This window comes from Plectropomus leopardus, chromosome 14 (assembly GCF_008729295.1).
Source record: "Plectropomus leopardus isolate mb chromosome 14, YSFRI_Pleo_2.0, whole genome shotgun sequence".
NCBI classification, from domain to species: domain Eukaryota; kingdom Metazoa; phylum Chordata; class Actinopteri; order Perciformes; family Serranidae; genus Plectropomus; species Plectropomus leopardus.
Window position 1 is genome coordinate 1,621,457 of NC_056476.1, and position 21,795 is coordinate 1,643,251.

The window sequence follows — 21,795 nt, forward strand, 5'->3', positions numbered from 1 at the left end:
CACCGCCGTACTTTTCCGTCAAAAAGCCTGAACTGAACTCCTAAACTAAACACCTGAAAGTGAGACTTTCGATCCCACAGCCATCAAGGCAGAAAATAATGCACTGTATTATTTCTGGGTGTCATTCTCTGGCTTTTGCCATTGAAATTGTCATTTTTGCTATTTTCCCCCTGAGCATCTTATTTCAACAAATTTGGTATATCAAGAAAATAAATGCTATTTCTACCAGGTGCACTGTAACAATCGATGCTGCTGCAAATCACTGACATACCCCAGGCTGTGATAATCCAAAAAAAGGGGGGGGGGGGGAATCTAATTAGCATGTAGTATATTAAAATTATTATTTTTTTGTTTTTACTTTCATCTAAAAACAGTGGCGTCATGACAATTTAAAGGATATTATCATCATACCTAAATTGGGATACAATATTAGGGTGTTTTTGAATGTTTTGCAATATTATTAATGTTGCAAAACATTAAAATTATTTCTTTTTTAATCTTAAATTATAGGGTCATCATGACCAGAACCTGGCATTAACGAGGTAAAATTCGGAAAATTAATGAATATTTACGATATTATCATGATACCTAAATTATGATACAATATTAGGTTGATTTAAAATGTTTTGCATTATGAATATTGCAATAACATATATTGCAATTTATTTATTTCTTTTTAAAAAATTATTAAAATGGTTCTTTCTTTAAATGTTACATTATGGTGGCATCATGACCAAAAACCTGGCATTGAAAGTTAAATGGATGAATATTTGATATTTATGACTGGGACTGAAAAACATATTCATTTATAATATTTTTTTTATAGCCTGATTTTGAAAAGCACATTTTGTGTGCAGAGCGTTATGAGTGTGAGTATCTGACACTTCACAAAAAATAATAGTTTATAAAAAAAAACAATGTTGCTGCTAATCATTGTCATATCCCAATATGTGATAATAATTTTTTTAAAATCTTAGCTTTTAGTATATTGAAAATATTTTTAAAAAATTTTGTCATCTAAAACCAGTAACAACAAACTCTAACTCTCCTGTCTTCCCATTACAGAGCAGCTAAACTGGTGTTTTGGGGTCAAGCAGCACTTTTATAGAGCTCAAACACGCCCCGCCTTCTTTACAGCACGTCCTCAATCCTATTGGTCTGCGCTTTGATTGACGGCGCCGTCGTCCAATAGAAACAGAGAACGGGTCTGCCCAGATGTGTGTGAAGAAGACGGTCAGAGGGAGCAGGAAAAGCTTCACAGAGGGAGACACGAGCCGCTCAGGCACCAAAACACGAAAGGTGAGACCAGATTACATCACATTAAGATCTATTAATCTTGATTAAGTGTGATATTTTATCAGTTGGCGTTTCATTGAGCGTTTTTGTCAAAAATAGAGTGCCAACTGTTAGTTTTAGCTAGCTAGTTTTAGCACATTAGTTAGCATGTGCCGTGTTTATCAATATAAAGTAAGCTAATGCTAATTTCAATGCTAATTCACGTTTGATAGTTTAATTTTACAGCATTTATGTAGTCCTTTTTTATTGTGTGCAGCCTTTTAAAGGCCTCTCAATGTTACAATTTGGTAGTAACCCCCGAAAAACCTTGAAAGGTATTTTTGCATGATTTATTTCAATGATTTATAGCAGGTATTTGTATCTAATGTCCTTTGTGTTTCTGTGCAACCTTTTTTAAAGTCCTCACATTCTTTTAAGTCAGTATTGTTACCCTCAAAAAGGTTTAAAAAGTGTTTTTTAATGATTTATTTCAATGATTTACCAGCAGATTTCTTTTTTAAATGCCCTGTTTGTGTTTCCCAATCTTTTTAACTCAGTTATTTTACCCAGAATAGGCTTGTAAAGTGTTTTTTTTTAAGATATATTTCAATTATTTTCAGGCAGATATCAGTCTTTATGGTACTTGTTTGTGCGCACACTTTTTTAAGTCTTACCAGTCTTTTAAGTCAGAAAAAAGCACGGACAGGTATTTTCACACCACATTTTTCACCTGTTTATAAGCAGTTGTTAGTCTCTATTGTCCTTGATGTCTGTGTGCAACCCTTTTTTAATCCCCTCAATCCTAAAAAAGTCAGTCAGTAGTTTTACCACCCAAAAAGGCTTGAAAAGTATTTTTGGATGATTTATTTTAGTTATTTACAGGCTGATTTTTGTCTCACGTTCTGCATGTTAGCATGCAGCTTTCCTAATGAAGGCAGGTATTAGTCTCTAGTTTCTTTGTTGTTTTCAGTTTCCCCTTCAAAGCCCTCACAATCTTAGAAATCAGTACTTTTACCTATAAATAGTAATAGAATAATAATAATATAGTAAAGAATAATTGTAGAGAATATAAACATAAGATAAAAACATGAACATATGAACACACAGCAGTGAAATGATCGTCTAGTTCCAGGGCAAGGTTTGAAAAGTACTTTTCATGATATATTTAAATGATTTACAGGCAGCTGTAAGTCTCTATTATCGTTATTGTTTGTGTGCATCCTCTTTTAAATTTTCCCCGACCTGCTTAGTCAGATGTTTAAAACGTCCTTGATGATTTCCTCATGCTACTGTGCCACATTCATATAATTAATCTGTTTTCACTTCTCTTTCTCGCCAACTTGTCAAACTTTTACAGACTAAAACTGAAGTAGTAGCTGTGAGATGTTTTTAAGATATTTTTTCTTGAAATGATGATTGTAAATTGCAACAAAGAAGAAATGGTTTCCTTTTCCCCCACAACTGCAGGATGTCTGATCGTATTTTCACTTTCGGTTTCCATTGAAAAAAAAATCCTCTAACTGTCTCTGTGATCACTGCAGTTTCCTTAATGCAGTTTTTGGATACTTTCACATCTCACATGCAGTAAAATGGTAGAAATAAGGAATGTGGCCGAGGTGCTTCCCCAAATGAGGTGTTCACTAAAATATTATCATCATCACTAACATGATTTCATGTGACAATTAGAATTGATTGATTGATTTTACAGATGCCGTTTGCCAGCGACAAGCTGTACAATGGATACATGCGGCGCAACATGCCGACCTTTGTGAAAAAGCTGGACGCGCGCGAGAAATCATGTACCATCTACCTTGCTTGACTCCTCACGACAGGGTAAGTTTCATCAGATATCGGGGGCGAGGATTCGGGCTGAGGATACAGCAAACTGCATACAGATGCATGGAAGTCTCTGTTATGTCTTAGTATCCAAATTTTTCCACACTAGTGCGAATTCAGTACCAAAAATGTACCAAAGCTCTGCTTAAACATTTGCAAACTCTCAAATGTTAAATGTCTTAACACAAACACCTGCAACTGAACTTCTTAAAAATTATATATATGTGTGTGTGTGTGTGTGTGTGTGTGTGTGTGTGTGTGTGTCAGGAACTATATAATCTGAACACTCAAATTTGGCACTCAAAAATTTAAGTACAGGAATACCTTGAAAATCAGACATTTTTTAACTTGGTCTTTGAGAAAAATACTTGAAATGGGAGGATAAGAGAATGATGAGAACACACACACACACACACACACACACACACACACAAACAAATGTGACCTTTTGAGAATTTAAATATATTATCAAACAGTAACACGTTAACAAGACTTCGTCTGAACTAACATTTGGTATTAGTCATGATCAGAAAGTGTTTACTTTGACACCCAGTGCTAATATGGATCTGAAGTTGTTTGGATATTCATCGCACGCGGTTGCTTTGATGTCGTACTTGACTTTTTTATAAAAACTGTAGTCTAGCATTTATAGTTAATGTTTTTCTCCAAACTTAACGATGCATTTTCACAACAAATAGAACATTTTTGCACAGTTAACAATAAGAAACTGTACCTTTGATAAATTAATGTGTTTTTTTTTTCCCCTCCAAAATCAAACTTTAGGAAAACATCGAGGCAAAAAGAGAGACTCGTGGGAACAGTGACAGCGTGGTGGCTCTCCTGGACTGTCTGAAGAGGAGAGAAAACTGGCCGGAGCAGTTCATCGAAGCACTCGACGCGTGTGAGCAGCCGACTCTGGCAGCCGAGATCAGAGCGGAGTACGACGCTCTGAGAGGCGTCCCAAAGTCAGCAAGCCAAGTACCTGGTACTGTGTATTGTTGTGTAAAATTTAATGTAGTTTTCCATTTAGACTGGAAAAATATGCTGTGTGATGTGAAAGTTGGTGGCATCCAAAACAGAGATTTAGATGGCACTGTGTTATTTTTACACAAAATGCATCGGAGATTATTCTGCTGAGGGTTCATAGAAGGGGCTTGAGGTGCTTGAAGTACTTGAATTTTCCACTCAGAAATCTAAGTACAGGAATACCTTAAAATCACATTTTTTAACTTTGTCTTTTGAAAAATACATGAATATAAATGTGAGGAGAAGAGAGTGATAAATTATTTTATGAAATGTATTAGAGAAAGGGTTTAAACTAGGAAGCAAAGAGTGGTAGTGGCTGTAGTTATTTGCTGTATGAGCATCAATCTTTGATAAGCACCAGTTAATATTCAGCACCAGGACGTTTCACGAGCCTGCAAAACACTCAAACTGCTGTTGTTTTGAGCAGTAATTAAACAGAAATTAAACTCTGGTTGCATCTTTGCTCCATTTATGAAGCTGCGCAATTTCTTTGCAACAGATGTTTATGTAGAAAACAATTTCATCCTTGAAAATAAAAGTGAGTGCTTGAACAAGTACTTGAAAGTCCTTAAATTTGACTCGCACCTGTTTGTACGAACCCTTATTTAAATGACAGTGTAATTTGCTTTGCCCCAGATTCCAGCCCCAGCTCCCCTCCAACCACTGTCGTCAGGGCTCACGTCCATCCAGCACCATCTGCCGGTCATGTGTCCGTCCCAGCGAGCGGAGCCAGCGGTCCGGCTGCTGCTGCTCCTCCAGCCGGAGCGTCGGCTCCGTCAGAGCCAGCTGCTCCGGCCTCGCCCCCTCTGGAAACCCCTGTGAGTCCGCAAGACCCCCAGAGCTCAGCAGCTCGACTTCCCAAGGCCACCTCCCCTCCTGAGCCCGTCCCCGAGCCTCCGCGGCCCGCTCAGGTTGAAGTGACACCTCCTCCATCAACACCTCCTCCTTCTCCTGCCTCTACGACCCCACCTCCTCAGAGGGAGGTGAACTCTCACCAGGAGCCGGAGGAAAACTCTGAATCAGACGTCCAGGACGTCTGTGGAGACGATGCTGTGATCCCTGATCAGACGAGCGCAGCAAACCAGGTATCGATCGCTCCTCCACCATCGTGTCCTGCCGGGCCGCGTGAGACAGACGCTCCGTCCCCAGATCGTCCCCACACAACAACGACCTCCACAGAGGTCAGACCACCACAGAGTCCCTCTCCTGCTCACATCAACTCAGATGTGACCGATGGATCCTCTTTCCTCACCCTGACCCCAAAGAGGCCTCCAGTCCAGGACACCAGCCCTCCTGTGGACGTCAAACCTGCTGCTGTCCTGCAGCCTGAGGAGACGTCTGAACCTCCTGCTGCACAGGTGAGTCCCAAAATATCATCATTTTAACACTAAACATCCTGCATCCTGTTGATCTTAATAATAATAATAAATTTGTTTCAGTCCCAAAACCTTCATCAGGCAAATTTAAATGAATGAATTAAATATGTTATTTCTTCAAAAAAGTTTTGGCCAAGAAATGGACATGGCCCAAAATTAGTAAGAAATTAGAGGAAAAACTGCAAGAAAATTACTTGAAAATAAGCAAAATAGGAAAAAGTAAATAAACACAGGAAAATTACTTAAAATGTGCTGAATTTTGAAAAAAAATATAATGTGTGTTTTCTCTAACATAATTTGAAATGTATAATTTTCTTGACATTTTGACAAATTTTCTTTTTCCAATAATTTGTTTTACATTTAAATGATTGTTTACAGTTCCCTGGTGTGTTTCTTTCCTGTGTGGCATCGAGGCAACATTTGCATTTTAACAATTTTTTATCATTATTTATCAAGTAAAGTTCAAAATTATACATCACATCAATTATTGCGTATCCATTTTTTAGGAACATTTGTATGTAGAGAGCTGACAGAGCTAAACCATGTGAGAAAGGCCCCAAAAAAGAGACTCAGCACGGACTCCAGAAAGTCATTTCAGTATTGCAAGATAACTGAGGACATATTTTGTGGGTGTAAACGGCCCAAAACGGGTATGTTACCTGGAGGAACACCATTGAGGGTTAAAACTCGATTTGACATGTGATATCAATTTCTCCTGCAGGTCGTTGGAAAAAGCCGGCGGACACAAACTAAAGCTCCGGCCTCCCCGCAGCCTGCTGCCGCTGCTGAGAACGACGTCTCTGTCTCCGAGGATTTCTCGGTGTATCTGAGCAAACCTGGCCGACTCGTCAGCATGCACCCGCAGAATTACAGCAGCCCGACCATCCCTGCACCCAACTCGCCGGAGCAGTTCTACTCGGGTAACAGCGAGCGTCTGGAAATGAGTGACGCTGCAGCGGACGATGACACCTCTGCCCACCTTCCTGCGTGCTCTGCCGTCACCTCCACCACCGTGAGAACAGCGTCTGCACTGCCATGCCAGGAGCAGGGCATCGCTTTTAACCACAACGAACCGGAGGAAAACTACTACGAGTCTCCAGCTCAGAGTTTGGGAATGCAGACAGTGCAGGAGAACTCTGTGCATGTATCCGGGGAGCCGTCCGTCTATCATGAATCTAGACGGCCAAATCGCAACACCACAAGTTCAAATCGTCACCGGCGAAGCAGCCAAACAGATCACTTCTGCACCGCCGCTATCCAACAACGCTGCTGATTGTGTTGTGAGTGTGAACGCCGCCTCCAGCGAGAACCACCTCCCCTCTGAGCCTGCGCCCGCTGAGCCGAAGGATTCACAGGAGAAGATGGCCTCTCGCACCCTGCCGGCTAATACAAAGTACATTCTGATGGCTGCAGGAGTGGGCGCCTGTGCACTGCTGATGGCGTGGAGGTTTAGAAATAAGGGGATTTAATACCTTTTAAAGGAAGATTGATTTTAAGGTTTCGGTGCCTAACTGTATTCATTGGACTGGGATGGCGTGAGGCAGCTGTTAAGTTATTACCTTCAGTAATAACAGCTGACTTGCTAGACCTTTGATCATGTCATTAATCACAAGTATGGGTGTCTGGATATACCAGTATTGAAGATAACCGTGATTTTAAAAAAGAAATATTGATATCATGTCAATTAATTATCAATCCCGCTAGGATTTTGCAATGTTGCAATTGCAGAAAAATCACGCTATCCCTGCAATTTCTTCCAATCGCCGCAACTTTACAGCAGCTTCAACTCATCTTATTGTGAGCACACGTGAATCTCATCCTCGTCAACCCCGATGTTTCTGAATCTTCTTGACTGGCTTGAAACCTATGTGACAAATAACCAGCTATGTTTTTAATATTTGCTTTATTTTAGGCCAGTATAGACGCTGGAAAGGTATCATATCATGATATCCATCCCATGAATTGTAACTTAGATGCAAATCAAAGTCTCAGTGATCTCTTTACAATCACTGTAACCTTAGAAAAACTTTGACTCATCTCATTACGAGCACACACGGCCTCGTCGACATTGACTTTGCTGTGTCTAAATCCTTTTGCCGGCTCAGATCAGCATGACAAAGAAACCTTTGGACCAGCTGGGATTTTACTGAAATATTTGCTGTATTTTATTGGCTCTGAAAATGCATAATATCATGTTATGCATGAAAAAAGCTGCCGTGAAAAAAAGGCATTTCAGGCCACAACAATCACACTTTGTCTCGCTGCCCCAAAGCCATGCGGTTGCCTTCTCGCTCTCCGTTAAGTGTAATTTCTCTTTTTGTATACTTTTGTAAAGTTAAGGTAAATGAACTTACACTTACTCTGTCACCCTGAGAGTCCTGCTAAACTCGGCTCAGACTCTCAAAGTTATTATTGGGAAGAAAAAGGGAACGAATAGTCGAATGTTCATATTGAACAGCCAAATCTGATTCACCTGACATAATTTTGAGTTGGGCACAGCCTTAATTTTGAGTGTAATTCACTAACCAAAAAACGAGACAAAATGCACTTAAGGATTTATTTTACTGAAAGTATTATGACATCCTTTTTTTTTTTTTTTTTTGTCAAATTTTTCAGAGATATTGCGATAAAATCGTAATCGTAAACTGTTGGCCATGATAATCGTCTAGTGAAACTATGACATTGTGCTTTACCACTGTGCCTTGTTGTTAAGTTGCACTATGTTTTATAATTTTATTGTTGAATGATGTTGACCACAGTGAGCAAAAACCAAATCTGCCCTTCATAATCTGGTTTGGGAACTTAATGGAGCTGCGTTCAAATCTGAGGTTAATTATGCACTTGCTGCAAATCTGTGGTTTGTGAGGAAGCACTTTGCCTTTTATTAATGAAGGAAACAATCAGAAAGTATTTAAACATGTGCAATAAAAATTTGACACACTTGATAGGTCCTTGGAGCTCAAAATTTGGTAACCACCAGTTTAAACCATTGATGTTTGCTCTCTGCCCATCATCTGGTGTAAATTTTTGAGACATTTTATTTTTCCACAGATTTCTCTCAACATGTTTGACTGTGTCACATACTTAAAATGAGATTATTTTAACAGCATTGTCAATTCAGTGTTAGAAATGTAAAAAAAAAAAACCCATCCCAGCTTTGCACACTTTAGGCGGATATTTGAGCTGCAAAGATGTATTGTCATTTTCCTTACTTTGTTTGCACTGTCCCTCTCTGTGAATTTGATAATTACATCAATAAACCTGAATTTTCTTTAAAAAAAGAAAAGAAATATTTTTCATACCATCTTTTCACATTTTGATTTATTCACTTTTTCGTCTACCTCTTATTCATCTGTTTTCATCATCTTATCTTTGTTTTATTCCTACTGATGTGACGTCGTCTTGTTATATTACTTCCTATATTTATCATCTTTTATTGCATTTATTCTTATATTTTCTAAAACTTTTTTATTTTTATTAATACACAAGTTCACGCCTTTGCTTTATCTGTCAAAGCACTTTGTAAACAACTATTTTAAAGGTGTGATATAATAAAATTATTATTATTATTATTATTATAGAATTAATGGATTAGTTTTCAGTTTTTAGGTGTTTGGGATTATAAAATAGTGCTTGATTTACTGTTTATAGAAGGTAGATTTATTAGTCATTTTTCAAACAAAGTTTAAAAACAAAATTATTATTATTATTGTTATTTATTTATTTAATTTTGCAGAAAAGAATACAGGTTTATGTATGTGTGTGTGTGTGTGTGTGTGTGTGTGTGAATATATACATACAGTTTATATTTAAATATATGTGTGTATGTATGTATATGTATGTGCGAAGTTAGAGCATATATGATGCATTTTTTTGCCCTACAATTCTACTTTGTAGGGCATATTTGGTCACAATGATATATATTTGTATGTTTATGTATGTATATATACATATATGTGCGTATGTGTGTGCATATATATTTCATTTCTATTCATTTGTTGTTTTAATGAGTTACGTTTTTAAGAAAGGAAGCATTTAGTAGTTAATTAAATAATACATGCCGTTTTTTGGTGAAAAAAAAATCCCAAAAAATGACATCAGCCTCCTTTTATGAACTGTTTTCTAACTGGCGGATTCGCGCTCTGATTGGTTTTGGCGTCCTTCAGTCAGCTTCTGGCCCCGCCCCCCGCGGTCCCGACAGAGAGCATAAATAGGACCTGCTCCCCGGCCGTTACAACGACACAGCTACTTAGCTAGCTAATTAGCTAGCTCACAGAGCTCCGGACTTCATTGTCCACAAAAATCGTTAACATTTAATGATTTTATTCGCCACAAACTGCAGTATATATGTAGCGAATTAGTCGTTTTCAATGGCGTTCAATGGCCACCAACGCGACGACGAGAGTTATCGACGAAGACGAAACGCCCACGAAGCAGCCGCGCTCCGACAAGGAGATGCCCGGTTATTTCAGAAACGAGCCCAACAATGAGACGGCCGCGCCCGCAGGAAGAGCCACCTCCGACCGGCGGACCTCCAACTCGACGTCCAGACATCGGAGCGACTCGGTGAAGAAAACAAGGCCGCGTAGGTGTTAACTGTTACTAGCACGGGCTTAGTGTATTTACTGGCATCGTTGTTGTATGTGTACACAAATCAAAGGCGTTCCCCACAAAAGACCGAAGATACAGATTAGGAAATAAAACCCGCAACTGATATTAAATCTGAAACATTATTCAAATATATATCTTAAGCGGCTGTATAATATGCTGTTATGGCGAGAAGGTAGACAAAATTATGTCGGTATTGGTTTAACAATGTAATATGGGTGAGCTGTAGTGTCAGTAAATAGCCAGGATCTGTTTTGCAACAAGATGGCGTTCGCGGTACACACTGTACTTCTGCTGCTGAGGATGAAGCTGATAACCGTTATGTCGGCCAACGCCGAGACACCAGCCGCATCCATCCTCACCGTCACTGAGCATCGAAATATTTAAGATAAAACAAGATACTACGATCAAATGTAAGATAAATCAACTTATAGTGACGGGGAGGGATTTAAAAAAATCTGATTTATTGACTCATGTCTCTGTTTCGAATATGTAAAATATAACGAAAACATGAGTTCATTATCATCAAAACATTATTTATTCAAACTGACTGAAGCTATTTTAAAGCAATGCTCTGAATTCACATTAGTGGGCTAAAAGGAAAAATAACATGATAGCAATCGCAATAATAGGTTAAATTACATTTTGAAAAAAAATCAGACGTTATAAATAGAAATAAAATAGTTAAAGGGATGAAAATGTTAAATTGCAAACAAATCTGCTATTAGTGAAAAACTGCGTAAGGAGAAAAAAATTAAAATGTTGAAAATTAAAACTAAATCAAACAAGAGTACTGTACAAATATATGCAGACTATGACAGTGTATCAGGGCCACTGAAGATTTTAAAAAATAAATAAATAAAGGGCAATATTGTAAGGGAGAAAAAAAATGAATTTCTGAGATTAATGTTGCAAAAAGTCAGATAATCTCTGGGTTTATAAAGTTGAAAATTTGGGACAAAAAAGTCCTTTGTTTCTGGGGGGGGGGGGGGGGGGGAAATTTTCTTGGGTTTAAAAAGTAAAAAATTTTTAAAAAAACTAATTTCTGAGTAAAGAAAAGAAATTTGAGAGGAAAAAGCTTTTGAAAATACTGTTTTTTTGGGGGGTCCAAAGGACTGCATCACAATGTCTTTCCCCTCTATTTGTGAGGGAAGACCACCCCAAAATCATATGAAAAACAAAAAGAAAAAAGGACAATCAATGGCATCCACAATTGCCTCAATTTACATGTGCAAAAAGGAATAGGAAGAAGTATGAACTAATCCATTCATTTAATGATTTTAACCTACCCCTTTAACTTTTTCAATCTCACATAATGCAGCATTTCCCTGGTTTGGGATGGACATCGGAGGCACCCTGGTGAAGCTGGTGTACTTTGAGCCCAAAGACATCACAGCCGAGGAGGAGCAGGAGGAGGTGGAGAACCTGAAGAGCATCCGGCGCTACCTCACCTCCAACACCGCCTACGGTAAAACGGGTATCAGAGACGTGCACCTGGAGCTGCAGGACCTGACGCTGTGCGGCAGGACGGGCAACCTGCACTTCATCCGCTTCCCCACGCACGACCTGCCGGCCTTCCTGCAGATGGGCCGCAACAAGCACTTCTCGAGCCTCCACACCACCCTCTGCGCCACGGGAGGGGGCGCGTACAAGTTTGAGTCCGATTTCCGCACGGTGGGTTTGCAGCTGCGCTCCTCTGTTTGCTTTTTCAGGCTGCACAGGGAAGACTGACAGGAAGGAAAGAGGAGAGAAATGTGAAGTCATAAAATATTTTTAGAGCATAATGTGACTAGTCAGTGATGGAGAGCACCTGAAACCCACTTTTAAAGATGTGGCATGCTGCCAGTGGGTACAAGGACGAAAAGGGCACGCATGTTCTCAAGATATTTATAATATTACAATACATAATGTTATTTATAATATTACTACTGTATGTAATGACTATGTGACTATGGATGTGTACCTCATAAAAGCCCACTTCAAAAATCTGAGCAATCCCTTTAAACAGCGACTACAGTGAGATAAATCATGATTGTTGCTCTAAATGTCCCTTGAGGTGCTATTTGTTTAACAAACTGATGGATGTACAATTAAACAAGTCTGTGCTACTGAGGGCAAGAAAATAAATCTGTCTCAGCTGTGAATTTAAACAAAACAGATGTGATTTTGTGTTTCTGGTGAGACATATTTCAGTAGTATTGTGATGAAGGTTCCTGTTTTCTTACCCCGTGCTCTCCCTCCTCCCCCAGTTTCCCGCCTGTGTGTTCTGCTGACCCGTGACCACGTCCCCTCAGTGACGTTGTCCATGTTCTCTTTCCTCTCACCACAAAGATGGCGGACCTGCAGCTTCACAAGCTGGATGAGCTTGACTGTTTGATACGGGGGGTGTTGTACATCGACTCAGTGGTGACCGGCGGACCCTCGGAGTGCTACTACTTTGAAAACCCCACCGACCCAGATCGCTGCATCCAGAGGCCCTACACACTGGAGAACCCCTACCCGCTGCTGCTGGTCAACATAGGGTCTGGGGTCAGCATCCTGGCCGTCTACTCTGAGACCAACTACAAACGAGTTACAGGGACCAGGTGATTATGGAGATTTACTGTGTACCAGCCATGGTTGCAGGTGGACTCCGATTATTAGTAACTTAATACTCAGGGTTCACACAGTCATTGAAAACCTAGAAAAGTAGTAGAATTTCTAAAAATCAATGAAAGTTTAGGATTTGTATTTTTGTATTTATATTGCGAACACTGAGTACAAATTGTCACATTGTTTCTATAAGCGGTTGGCGTTTCTGTTCTCTCGCTCTCTCCCTCCTCTAGGTCTCTCTGCCCCCCACAGACACACACACACACAGAGCAGGGCTTTTGTAGAGCTCCATACTCTGACATTAAGGCACATTTTGTGACCATGGAGCACTGCTGCGATTTTCAAATACTTTTAATATCTGAACTGGAGAGCTTTTGGTTTGTTTGCAGCTTACAGAGATTAAATCATCACGTTTAACAGCGCTGCGGTAATAGTCCAGCTCAATGAGTGAAAGCAGCTCAGTAAAAGTGATGTCGCTCCAGGTTTCAAAGGGTTTATGTTTTAAATATGTTAGTTGAACTGACAGTAGGAACTTAAAAAGTCTTAAAATATCTTAAATTCAGATCTGATAGATAGGGGTTTTTTTAGTCACGTCACAACACCTGTGTGCGTGCAGTGCCCTTATTTATGCCCGCTCTGTGCATTTCAATCATGCAGTAAGTGCATCTGTGCTTTCTGTGCAGAGCAGTCAACACAGAGAATTTCATCAGTGTCATTTTACCTCACAGTTCATTTTGAGCTGCCGTCAATGTGTTTATCACAAAAGAGACATCTGCACTTTTGAGATGTATTTCCATCACAAGTTGGCTCTTAATTTTTATTTAAAGTGGAATAAAACTGTCTTTAAAAGGCCTAAATTTAACATGTGTATACCTGTAGACACCCTGCCGTCCTCCCACTCTCCAATGGTTTGTTTTCACATGTGGTTTCTCTGTCTGCTGTTATTGAAAGAGACTCATGAATGCTCACTTTTCACTGTAACATAATGGCCCTTTGTGCTGAGAAAGAGACACTAGAGGAGTCCATGGACTCGGGAGTCTGTAACGTACAAAACTTTTTTTTTTTTTTTTAAGTTGTCGCTGTTACTTTTTGCAGAGACGGTCTTTACCCATAAGTTTAGACTCCACTTGAGACATTAAGATTCTAAGATGGAGAATAAGGGCCATGTTAAAGAAAAAAAAAGTTTTGATTTGAGAATAAAGTCATAATATTATGAGAATAAAGTTGTAATTTCGAGAAAAAAGTCGTATTATTATGAGCAAAAAAGTAGTAATTTTCCAACAAAACTCGTAATATTACAAGAATGAAGTTGTAACATAATGAGAATAAAGTTGTATTTTTATTAGAAAGGTGATATTATATTCCGTAAAAAACAAATTGCCAGTAAACTATAAAACAGGCGAGAGCTTTGGCAGCCTTCTTAGCAACTGTGCTCTCACCTGTTTTATTGTTTGCAGGCAATATTTTTATTTCTATAATATAATATCCCCTTTCTCATCAAAATAAGACCTAATACAACTTCATTCCTATAAAATCAAGACTTCTTTTTTCTCGTAAAATTACGGCTTCATTCTTGTAATAATACGAGTTAATTCTCATAAAATTACAACTTTTTTTCTTGTAATAATATGAGTTTTTTTCTCACAATATGAAAAATTGAATCTGAAAGTCTCAAAAAAATTGGCTCAGTCGTACAATTCCTACTAAGTCTAGACCAATGCGTTTCTAGAATATTAATGTTTTAATGTATGATCCCTCTGTTAACCTGTGTGTTTACAGCCTCGGTGGTGGGACCTTTTTGGGACTGTGTTGCCTGCTGACCGGCTGCTCTACGTTCGAGGAAGCTCTAGAAATGGCTTCACAAGGGGAGAGCACTCGAGTGGACAAGCTGGTCCGGGACATCTATGGAGGAGACTATGAGAGGTTCGGGCTGCCAGGCTGGGCTGTGGCCTCAAGGTACGCTTTACAGCAGCTTTTGATTGATTGATGTCTTTATTTCAAACATGTAAAATACAACAAATACAGTACTAAAAAACATTAACAAAAAAGAAGGGGGGGGGGGCATAATGAATTCAGATTGCATTACTTGACTCAGCGAAAGGGAGTAAGAAGATATACAAACTTATTTAATCCTACCTGTTTTCTTCTTAAAGGTTTTATTTTTTACTATACTTCACATGCCTGTTTTTGTTTGATTTCAGCATTAACACAATGCCAGCTTTAATGAAACGAGTAACCAGGACAGTGCTTACTTTAATTTTCGATCTTAGGCTGAAAACAAGGAGCCTTGAATCGAACTTGATGTGAACATGAGCCACTTTCAGTATGTGCAGTTCATAAATATGTTTGTTTGATGCAGTTTATTGTTGAGTTTTAGCATTCCTGAACTTTTTGTTCATTTAGCCCGGCTCTTGTTTTTGATTTGACAGTTTTGGCAACATGATGTCCAAAGAGAAGAGGGAGTCGGTGTCCAAAGAGGACCTGGCCAGAGCAACACTGGTCACCATCACCAATAACATTGGCTCCATCACCAGGATGTGTGCTCTCAATGAGGTCAGTCACAGTCGCTGTAGCTGAGTTACTTTATTGTATTTTTATTATTCAATGGCAAAAACACTCGAAGGTGGATGACTTCACCTACTAATAGAAAAATATCAGTTCTCCTCCTGTTTTTTTTCCCTGCTGGTCGTTTTCTCTTTGCCTTCAGCCTCTTTACGGTGCTGCCTTGTGGCGTCTTGATCAAGCAGCATTGTACAGGGCTATGAAGGCGTAGAGGAGGTTCGCTGCGTTATCCACGTGTCTTTCTGCCTTCAGCAGAGGACGTAAAACTCAAAAACCAATAATAGACAAAAAACAGAAATTATGAATGAGATCTGTTTTTTATATTTAGCATTGAAAGTAACATGTTTCAAATGCACAGAAGTCTTAATCAGAAGTCATATAATGTGTAGATTTAAGTTAAAAACCAATAATTGATGACCAACAACTTTAAAGATATACAGTGCAGGAAACAGCTTGAGGGGGCATTTTTGATAATATTTGAATCTTATTGATTAGACTCAATAAATTGTAAAAAAAAAAAAAAAACAATAAGAAGAATTGTCAGCAGTGTTGGAGAGAGTCTTCAACCAATCAGATTGCTTAGCTGAAATTAGCTGCTGAATAAGGGCTTCAACATATTTCACAGTTTGATTTGTTGATAGTATTTTTAAGTTGTGTTTTTGCTGTTTTCAGATAATAAACTTTAATTCTCTTTCACCACAAAGAACATAGAGCGAGTGGTGTTTGTGGGGAACTTCCTGAGAGTGAACACGCTCTCCATGAAGCTGCTGGCCTACGCCATGGACTACTGGTCCAAAGGACAGCTGAAGGCACTTTTCTTACAGCACGAGGTAAATAATACCTATAATCCTTATCGACCTTGAAGACTGAAAATGTTGTGCATTGGATGGGCTGAATGATTTCTGACTTCTTCTTTATTTTAGGGTTACTTTGGAGCGGTTGGAGCCCTGTTAGAGCTTCTGCATCCGTCCTAATCCGTCCGAACTACATCCAAAGAAGCACCTGTCAATCTGCTGCAGAGACCATTAGCACTTTAGACTGTCCAGAGGTAATTCCACTGTGGGCCACTTACTGGTAAATTTTGGTTGCGGCAGGCAATCTGTCAAACATTTGGAGGTCTTTGGTTTGAAAATTGGTGAAAGTGTCTTTTAAATTTCGATTCACATCTCTTGTCGTGGTCGGTGGATAGAAGTCTGTTTCCTGCACGGACCAAAGCTGTATGCAGCAAAGTCATTGTTTGGAGAAAAAAAGCCAAGTTTGGTCTGAAACATCTCAAGGAAATTCACCACGGATGCCTGAAATACTCGGGTTAAAAAGTACTCGTTAACACATAGTCTAGTTTTGTGAACTTCATTTACCCTCAGTGGGTATCAGGTCCTGGGCCAAATATTCCTTTTTAGGTTTTACTTTACTCTACATTGGTACCAGTTGGATGGTTGAATTTATTGGTTGTGGATTTTTAAGAAAGACACAGGAAAGATGTTACTACTAAAGCATAATTCATTTTTTATGTCCTTAATGTGTTTTAATTTGTTGTAATGTCTATAAACGTCAGAAAATGGATAAAAATGCCCAACTAAAGTTTCTAGAACCAAAGATTACCTCTGTTTTTGTCCCAAAAGCAAGTCTAAACCCAAATATATACATTTTTACTATCACAAAAGAAAAAGAAATGTAGGAAATCTTCATATTTGAAAAGCTGGAACCTGGTTTTTTTTGTTGTTGACATTTTTGTGGTTATGATTTTCTGTCTGAATTAACTAATGCTTTTAACACTAATTCATACATCTCAAAATAAGGCCTTAATTGGTATTGAAATGTCTTAAATTAATCTCTCGAAAGTCTTAAAAATGCTAAGACATGGGAAGTAGGATTTCATGATTTTTTTTTTTTTTTTTTTGATGTTGAATTGTAAAATGTTGAAATAATCGGTAACTTAAAAACAAATGCTTTAAGCATTAAGGTCACAAAAACTCATGATGTATGTTACAATAAGTATTCAGGCAAAGTTCTCCCTAAACCCAAGTTATTGATAACGATTTTGTTTTTTTTTTCCTTCAGTTTTGGTTTTTGTAAAATTGGTTCTGAATTTAAATTTTGAGGGTCATTAAAAGTCTTAAATCCCAGTTGCCTTAAACTGTAGGAACCCTGTGTAATAGTCAGGGATGATATCTTGAAAGTTGAGATGGTTTACCTCTAAAATGAAAAGTACTCGGTTACTAGAGTATTCTGTAACGTGACTGTAAGGCAAGATATGATAGTACTCCCATCCATCTGGTACTGCTGAAACAAAGCCTTTACCATGTGCTCCTTGTCACCAGTCAGACTTGCTTCGTAAAAGAAGCAAGAGTTTCTCACTGGACTAATTTCATTTCATTTAAACATTTCTGTCTCTTTATTGACACCATAATTGATTTTAAAAAATGCACAAGAGGTCGCCATTTCATCAGACTTGCTTTTTAATGGAGATATTAACTGCTACTGTTATAGAATTTGTATCATTTATATTATTTTCCAACACACTGGGAATGTTTGTCAAGTGTTAACTCAAAGCTGTTTTTTGCAACAGTAGTAATATCAGGAAATCTGGACAATCAGTTTTGGGGTTAGTGAGACCACACTGTAAAGAATGAGTGTAAACTGAGGTCCCTTTGCCCTGCTGAAGTGCTCTTGAGCCACTGCATCTCTCTCAAAAATCAGAGAAATCAGAGCAAGTGAGAAGATTGCAGTAAATCAGTTCCTTTCAGGATTGAACAGGCAGTTTTTTTGGGATCGCTGCATCCTGAAATGCCTGATTTCACAGCAGCTTTTCTAAAAATCAAATTGCGCTACATGCTGAAAGGTTTATGGGCACCTATTTCTGCAAGTGAAAATTGCAGAAATAGTCGTGAATGGTTGCGATCGCGACATTATGAAATCCTGGAGGGAAACATTTGGGGCATTACATCCCTGAATCTTCCCCAGATTCAATCAAAAAGTGATTTTATTGAAAAAAAAACTTGATGCATCCCTCCAATGGAGGTTTTAGGTCCTGTGAGCCCAAACCGTTTTTGTCTTGTTGACCATGTTCAGTCTGTACTGTTTAAATTTGATTTGTCTTGATTTGGCTTCTCCCTGAAGCGTTTGCTTTCAGGAGGCTTTTAAAGGTAGAACTTGTGTCTCTCATGTGTTACCAGTTATTTGTCCCATCATCCAATATAATGCTTATCCGTCCTATTTCAGTGTCACCTGTTTGTTCAGTCATCGGTCCATCGACGGATTACAGGGACCATAATGAATCTTTGACTACCTAATGGAGAGATTTGACTCCTGAAATAGTTAGAAACTCAGTGGACTCTGTTTTTCAGCAGTCAGTTACTAGAAATAGTGTATCTGAAAGTTGTATAACACAGTGAGTTGATTTTAAATGAAGTGCCTGTCATGTTTTTGTATGAAATACAATAATGTGTTCGGCGGTGTGATTTAAACTGAGACAAACTGGTTTGTAATTCTGTAGGTTTCCCTCTGTTGTTTGCTTGTAATGTTACATAGAGAAAACTTTGTATTTTTTGTAACAGAGTCATTACATATTTCTTACTGCTTTGTCACTATTGAATACAAACTTTTCATACCTTTGTGACAAAAGTTGTGGTGTTGTCTGTGTTGCTTCTGATGTAGCTTTACGTTAGGTTTACCCAGTGAAAGAAGTACTTGTTTTATTACTTAAGTAAACGTGACAGTACCTCAGTGTAGAAGTATTTGCCTAAAAGTAAACGTGCTGCATGTAAAATTTTATTTCTGTACATGTAAAAAAAAAGCATCAAAATATGGAAAAAGTACTTTTTTTAAGGTACTAATGCAGAATCACCAATTTCAGACTCCATTCATCATTGAAACATAAGTATTGGTACATTTGTATGTAAATACTAATGCACTAAAAGTTGCATGTGGTAAATCATATATTTTATTATATAATGCAAGGTAGTAGTCAAGCCTTTTTCTGTAACAATGTACAATTTAATTATGGAATAGGAATATTGAGTCTTGCATTATTCATAACAATCAAAACAGATTATATTACAATGAATACAAGTAGATGCATATATGAATAAAAGTATTTCCAAAAAAAAAACAGCAGAGTAAAAGTTCAAAATTTGCCATTGAAATGTAGTGAAGTAGAAGCAGAAAATTTTAATATTCAAAATACATCAAAAGTACTTTTGTAAACTTTTACCTTCCATTACTTTCTTTTGTACTTGTTTAACTAGTAAACTGATTTTATCTGCTTTGGACAGACTCAGATTATCTGTTTCTGTCTGTTTACAGTCTTTTTGCTAACTAAGCTAAGTGGCTAACCAGGCGGGAGTGTCCATGCGACACTCGCCCGGAAACCCCGTGGTGATTTGCGGGTGTTCTGACGAAAAATGTTTCCTAGTTTTTTTATGTGTTCATCCTACCTAAACCCATGGCCGTTTAGAAAGATTTGTGGAGGATTTTTCATTATAATAGTATAATTTTATGTTAAATGTTATTTCAGAAAATGTGTAAAATGTTTATTGCCTAAACCAAACCGCTAGCCTTAACTAACCACCGAGGGAGGCGCTGCGCATTAACAGGAGGGAACAAGATTCGACGGGGTGACACATTTCGCCACAACACCTGTTGAAAAACCGACGGAGAAGTCTAGTCGTAGTTTTAAATGTTTAAATGCTAACCTTAGTTTAAATGGATGTCTATGAGAGAGAAAACTTTTGTCAAACCCTGTTATTCATCCAGGATACACGGAAAAACGAAGAGCTACTTTGGAATAAGTCGCGTTATTTTTGGGAGAAGATGCAGTTAGCATATTTAGCCTGTTTGCTAGTGCGCTACCTAACTCACTAGCTAGTTTTCGAGCTAACGTCCACGCACGAGCCGAGCCGTCCAGAGATTTGTTCGTTTCAGGTCGGGTCTTTTCGGAGAACAAGCGAAGATAATGTTATTTTCCCCAAAATATTACTTTAAATTAAAAGGGTTAATTGACGTGGATAATCGTAGCTTCGAGGCTAACGTCAGTTTGTGTTGGTTGCAGTGTGTCTCTGTTGTGTTTTTAACCATCCTGTAATGTGACTGGGAGTGAGTACGTGCATTTGACGTTACAATTTTGCGGTAACGTTACTTATTTTACTCGAGTATCTTCACTTTATTCTAATATCACTACGACATTTCAGAGTAAAATTTAGTTTGTACTAAACTACAGTTGGGCATATGTCACAGCTGAAGTTACAAGTTACAAATTAAGATTTTTTTTGCAGAAAAACATAACAGTTTAGAAAAGATATTAGAAATTTAAAATGTTTCGTTATAAATTGAACTATTCAACAGTTTGTACAAATACAGCTACAACAATTATTTGGCAACTGTTGTTGATAAACATTTATGTAAGTTGTTTTTTAATTTGGTTTGACAAATTTTGAGTTTTGTTTGTTTTGATCTTTCTGCAGTAGGTACTTTTACTTTTAATAATTTAATTATGTTCACTATCAAACTTACTCTTATTTCAGTAACATTATTAATGCAGGACTTAAACTTGTAAAAGTTTAAATGAACATTTTAACTCGTTTTTTTAAAATTTATTCTGAATAGTTTTGAGGTGTTTTTTCCGTATTTGGTACTTTTAATACTTTAAATAGATTGATTATACATATTTTAACTTAAGCAGTGATGGATGAAGTACCAGAAAGCCAAATTTGAGTAAAAATACGAATTTATTAGGTACTTGTACTTTACTTGAGTCTGTTCTTTTCATTATACTTTATACATTTACTTTACTATATTTCAAATGGAAATATTGTACTTTTCACTTCACAACATTTATCTGAAAGCTTAAATTGCTTTACAGATTAAGATTTTGGCACAATGTAAGAGTTTATAAATTATGACGTTTAAAACTTAAATTAGTTTTAAAATTCCCAGCAGTTACAAATACGAATACAACTGCAAAGATTAGTCGATTCATCAATTCAGCAGTTGAGTGAAAATCAATTGGCAACTACAAATTTATATTGTTTTCTAATTTATTTTGAATATTTTTAGTATTAGGTGTTTTTTAAAGATGTTTTTGCATTGGTACTTGTAACACTTTAAGTAGATGTTCCTAATTGTAGTTACTTACTTGTAGTAAGTAACATTTTCAAAGCAGGATTTTTCATTAAATAGAGCATTTTTACAATGCAGTATTAGTACTTTTACTTAGGGAAAGTATCTGAATGCTTCCTCCAGCACTGTCTGAACTGTAGGTCAGTGTAAGCGTATTTCGCAGATTCTTTTTTTAATTTTCCGGTTGTAAATCTTCCTCGGACACGCTGCGCTTCCTCAGGCACGTAGGCTGTGTGTGAAATAAGTGAAATTCACGTTTTTTGGCGTTATGCAAGAGAAGACCGCCTGTTACAGAACCGTCCATGAAAGAGTTAGTGTCTTTCCAAGGAATAAATCCAGCCCACTTCAGTCCTGCAGCCTCCTCCTCCTCCTCCTCCTCCTCCTCCTCCTCGGTGAGGTCTGC

The 21,795-nt window shown here is 37.9% G+C and overlaps 2 protein-coding genes across 2 annotated transcripts; both read left to right on the plus strand.

The window, feature by feature from the left end:
* The first annotated feature begins 1,152 nt into the window (after window positions 1-1,152).
* On the plus strand, window positions 1,153-8,091 carry LOC121953286 (mitochondrial antiviral-signaling protein-like). The gene is given in 7 exon segments (XM_042500287.1): window positions 1,153-1,299; window positions 2,984-3,058; window positions 3,061-3,108; window positions 3,895-4,096; window positions 4,774-5,495; window positions 6,235-6,669; window positions 6,671-8,091. Coding segments are annotated over 7 exon segments (1,878 nt in total). The 5' UTR covers window positions 1,153-1,215; the 3' UTR covers window positions 6,983-8,091.
* A 1,619-nt stretch (window positions 8,092-9,710) lies between these two features.
* pank2 (pantothenate kinase 2) lies at window positions 9,711-17,017 on the plus strand. Its single transcript, XM_042500292.1, is given in 8 exon segments — window positions 9,711-9,919; window positions 9,921-10,098; window positions 11,443-11,795; window positions 12,453-12,706; window positions 14,493-14,669; window positions 15,143-15,266; window positions 15,980-16,105; window positions 16,199-17,017. Coding segments are annotated over 8 exon segments (1,299 nt in total). The 5' UTR covers window positions 9,711-9,883; the 3' UTR covers window positions 16,250-17,017.
* Window positions 17,018-21,795: the final 4,778 nt, after the last annotated feature.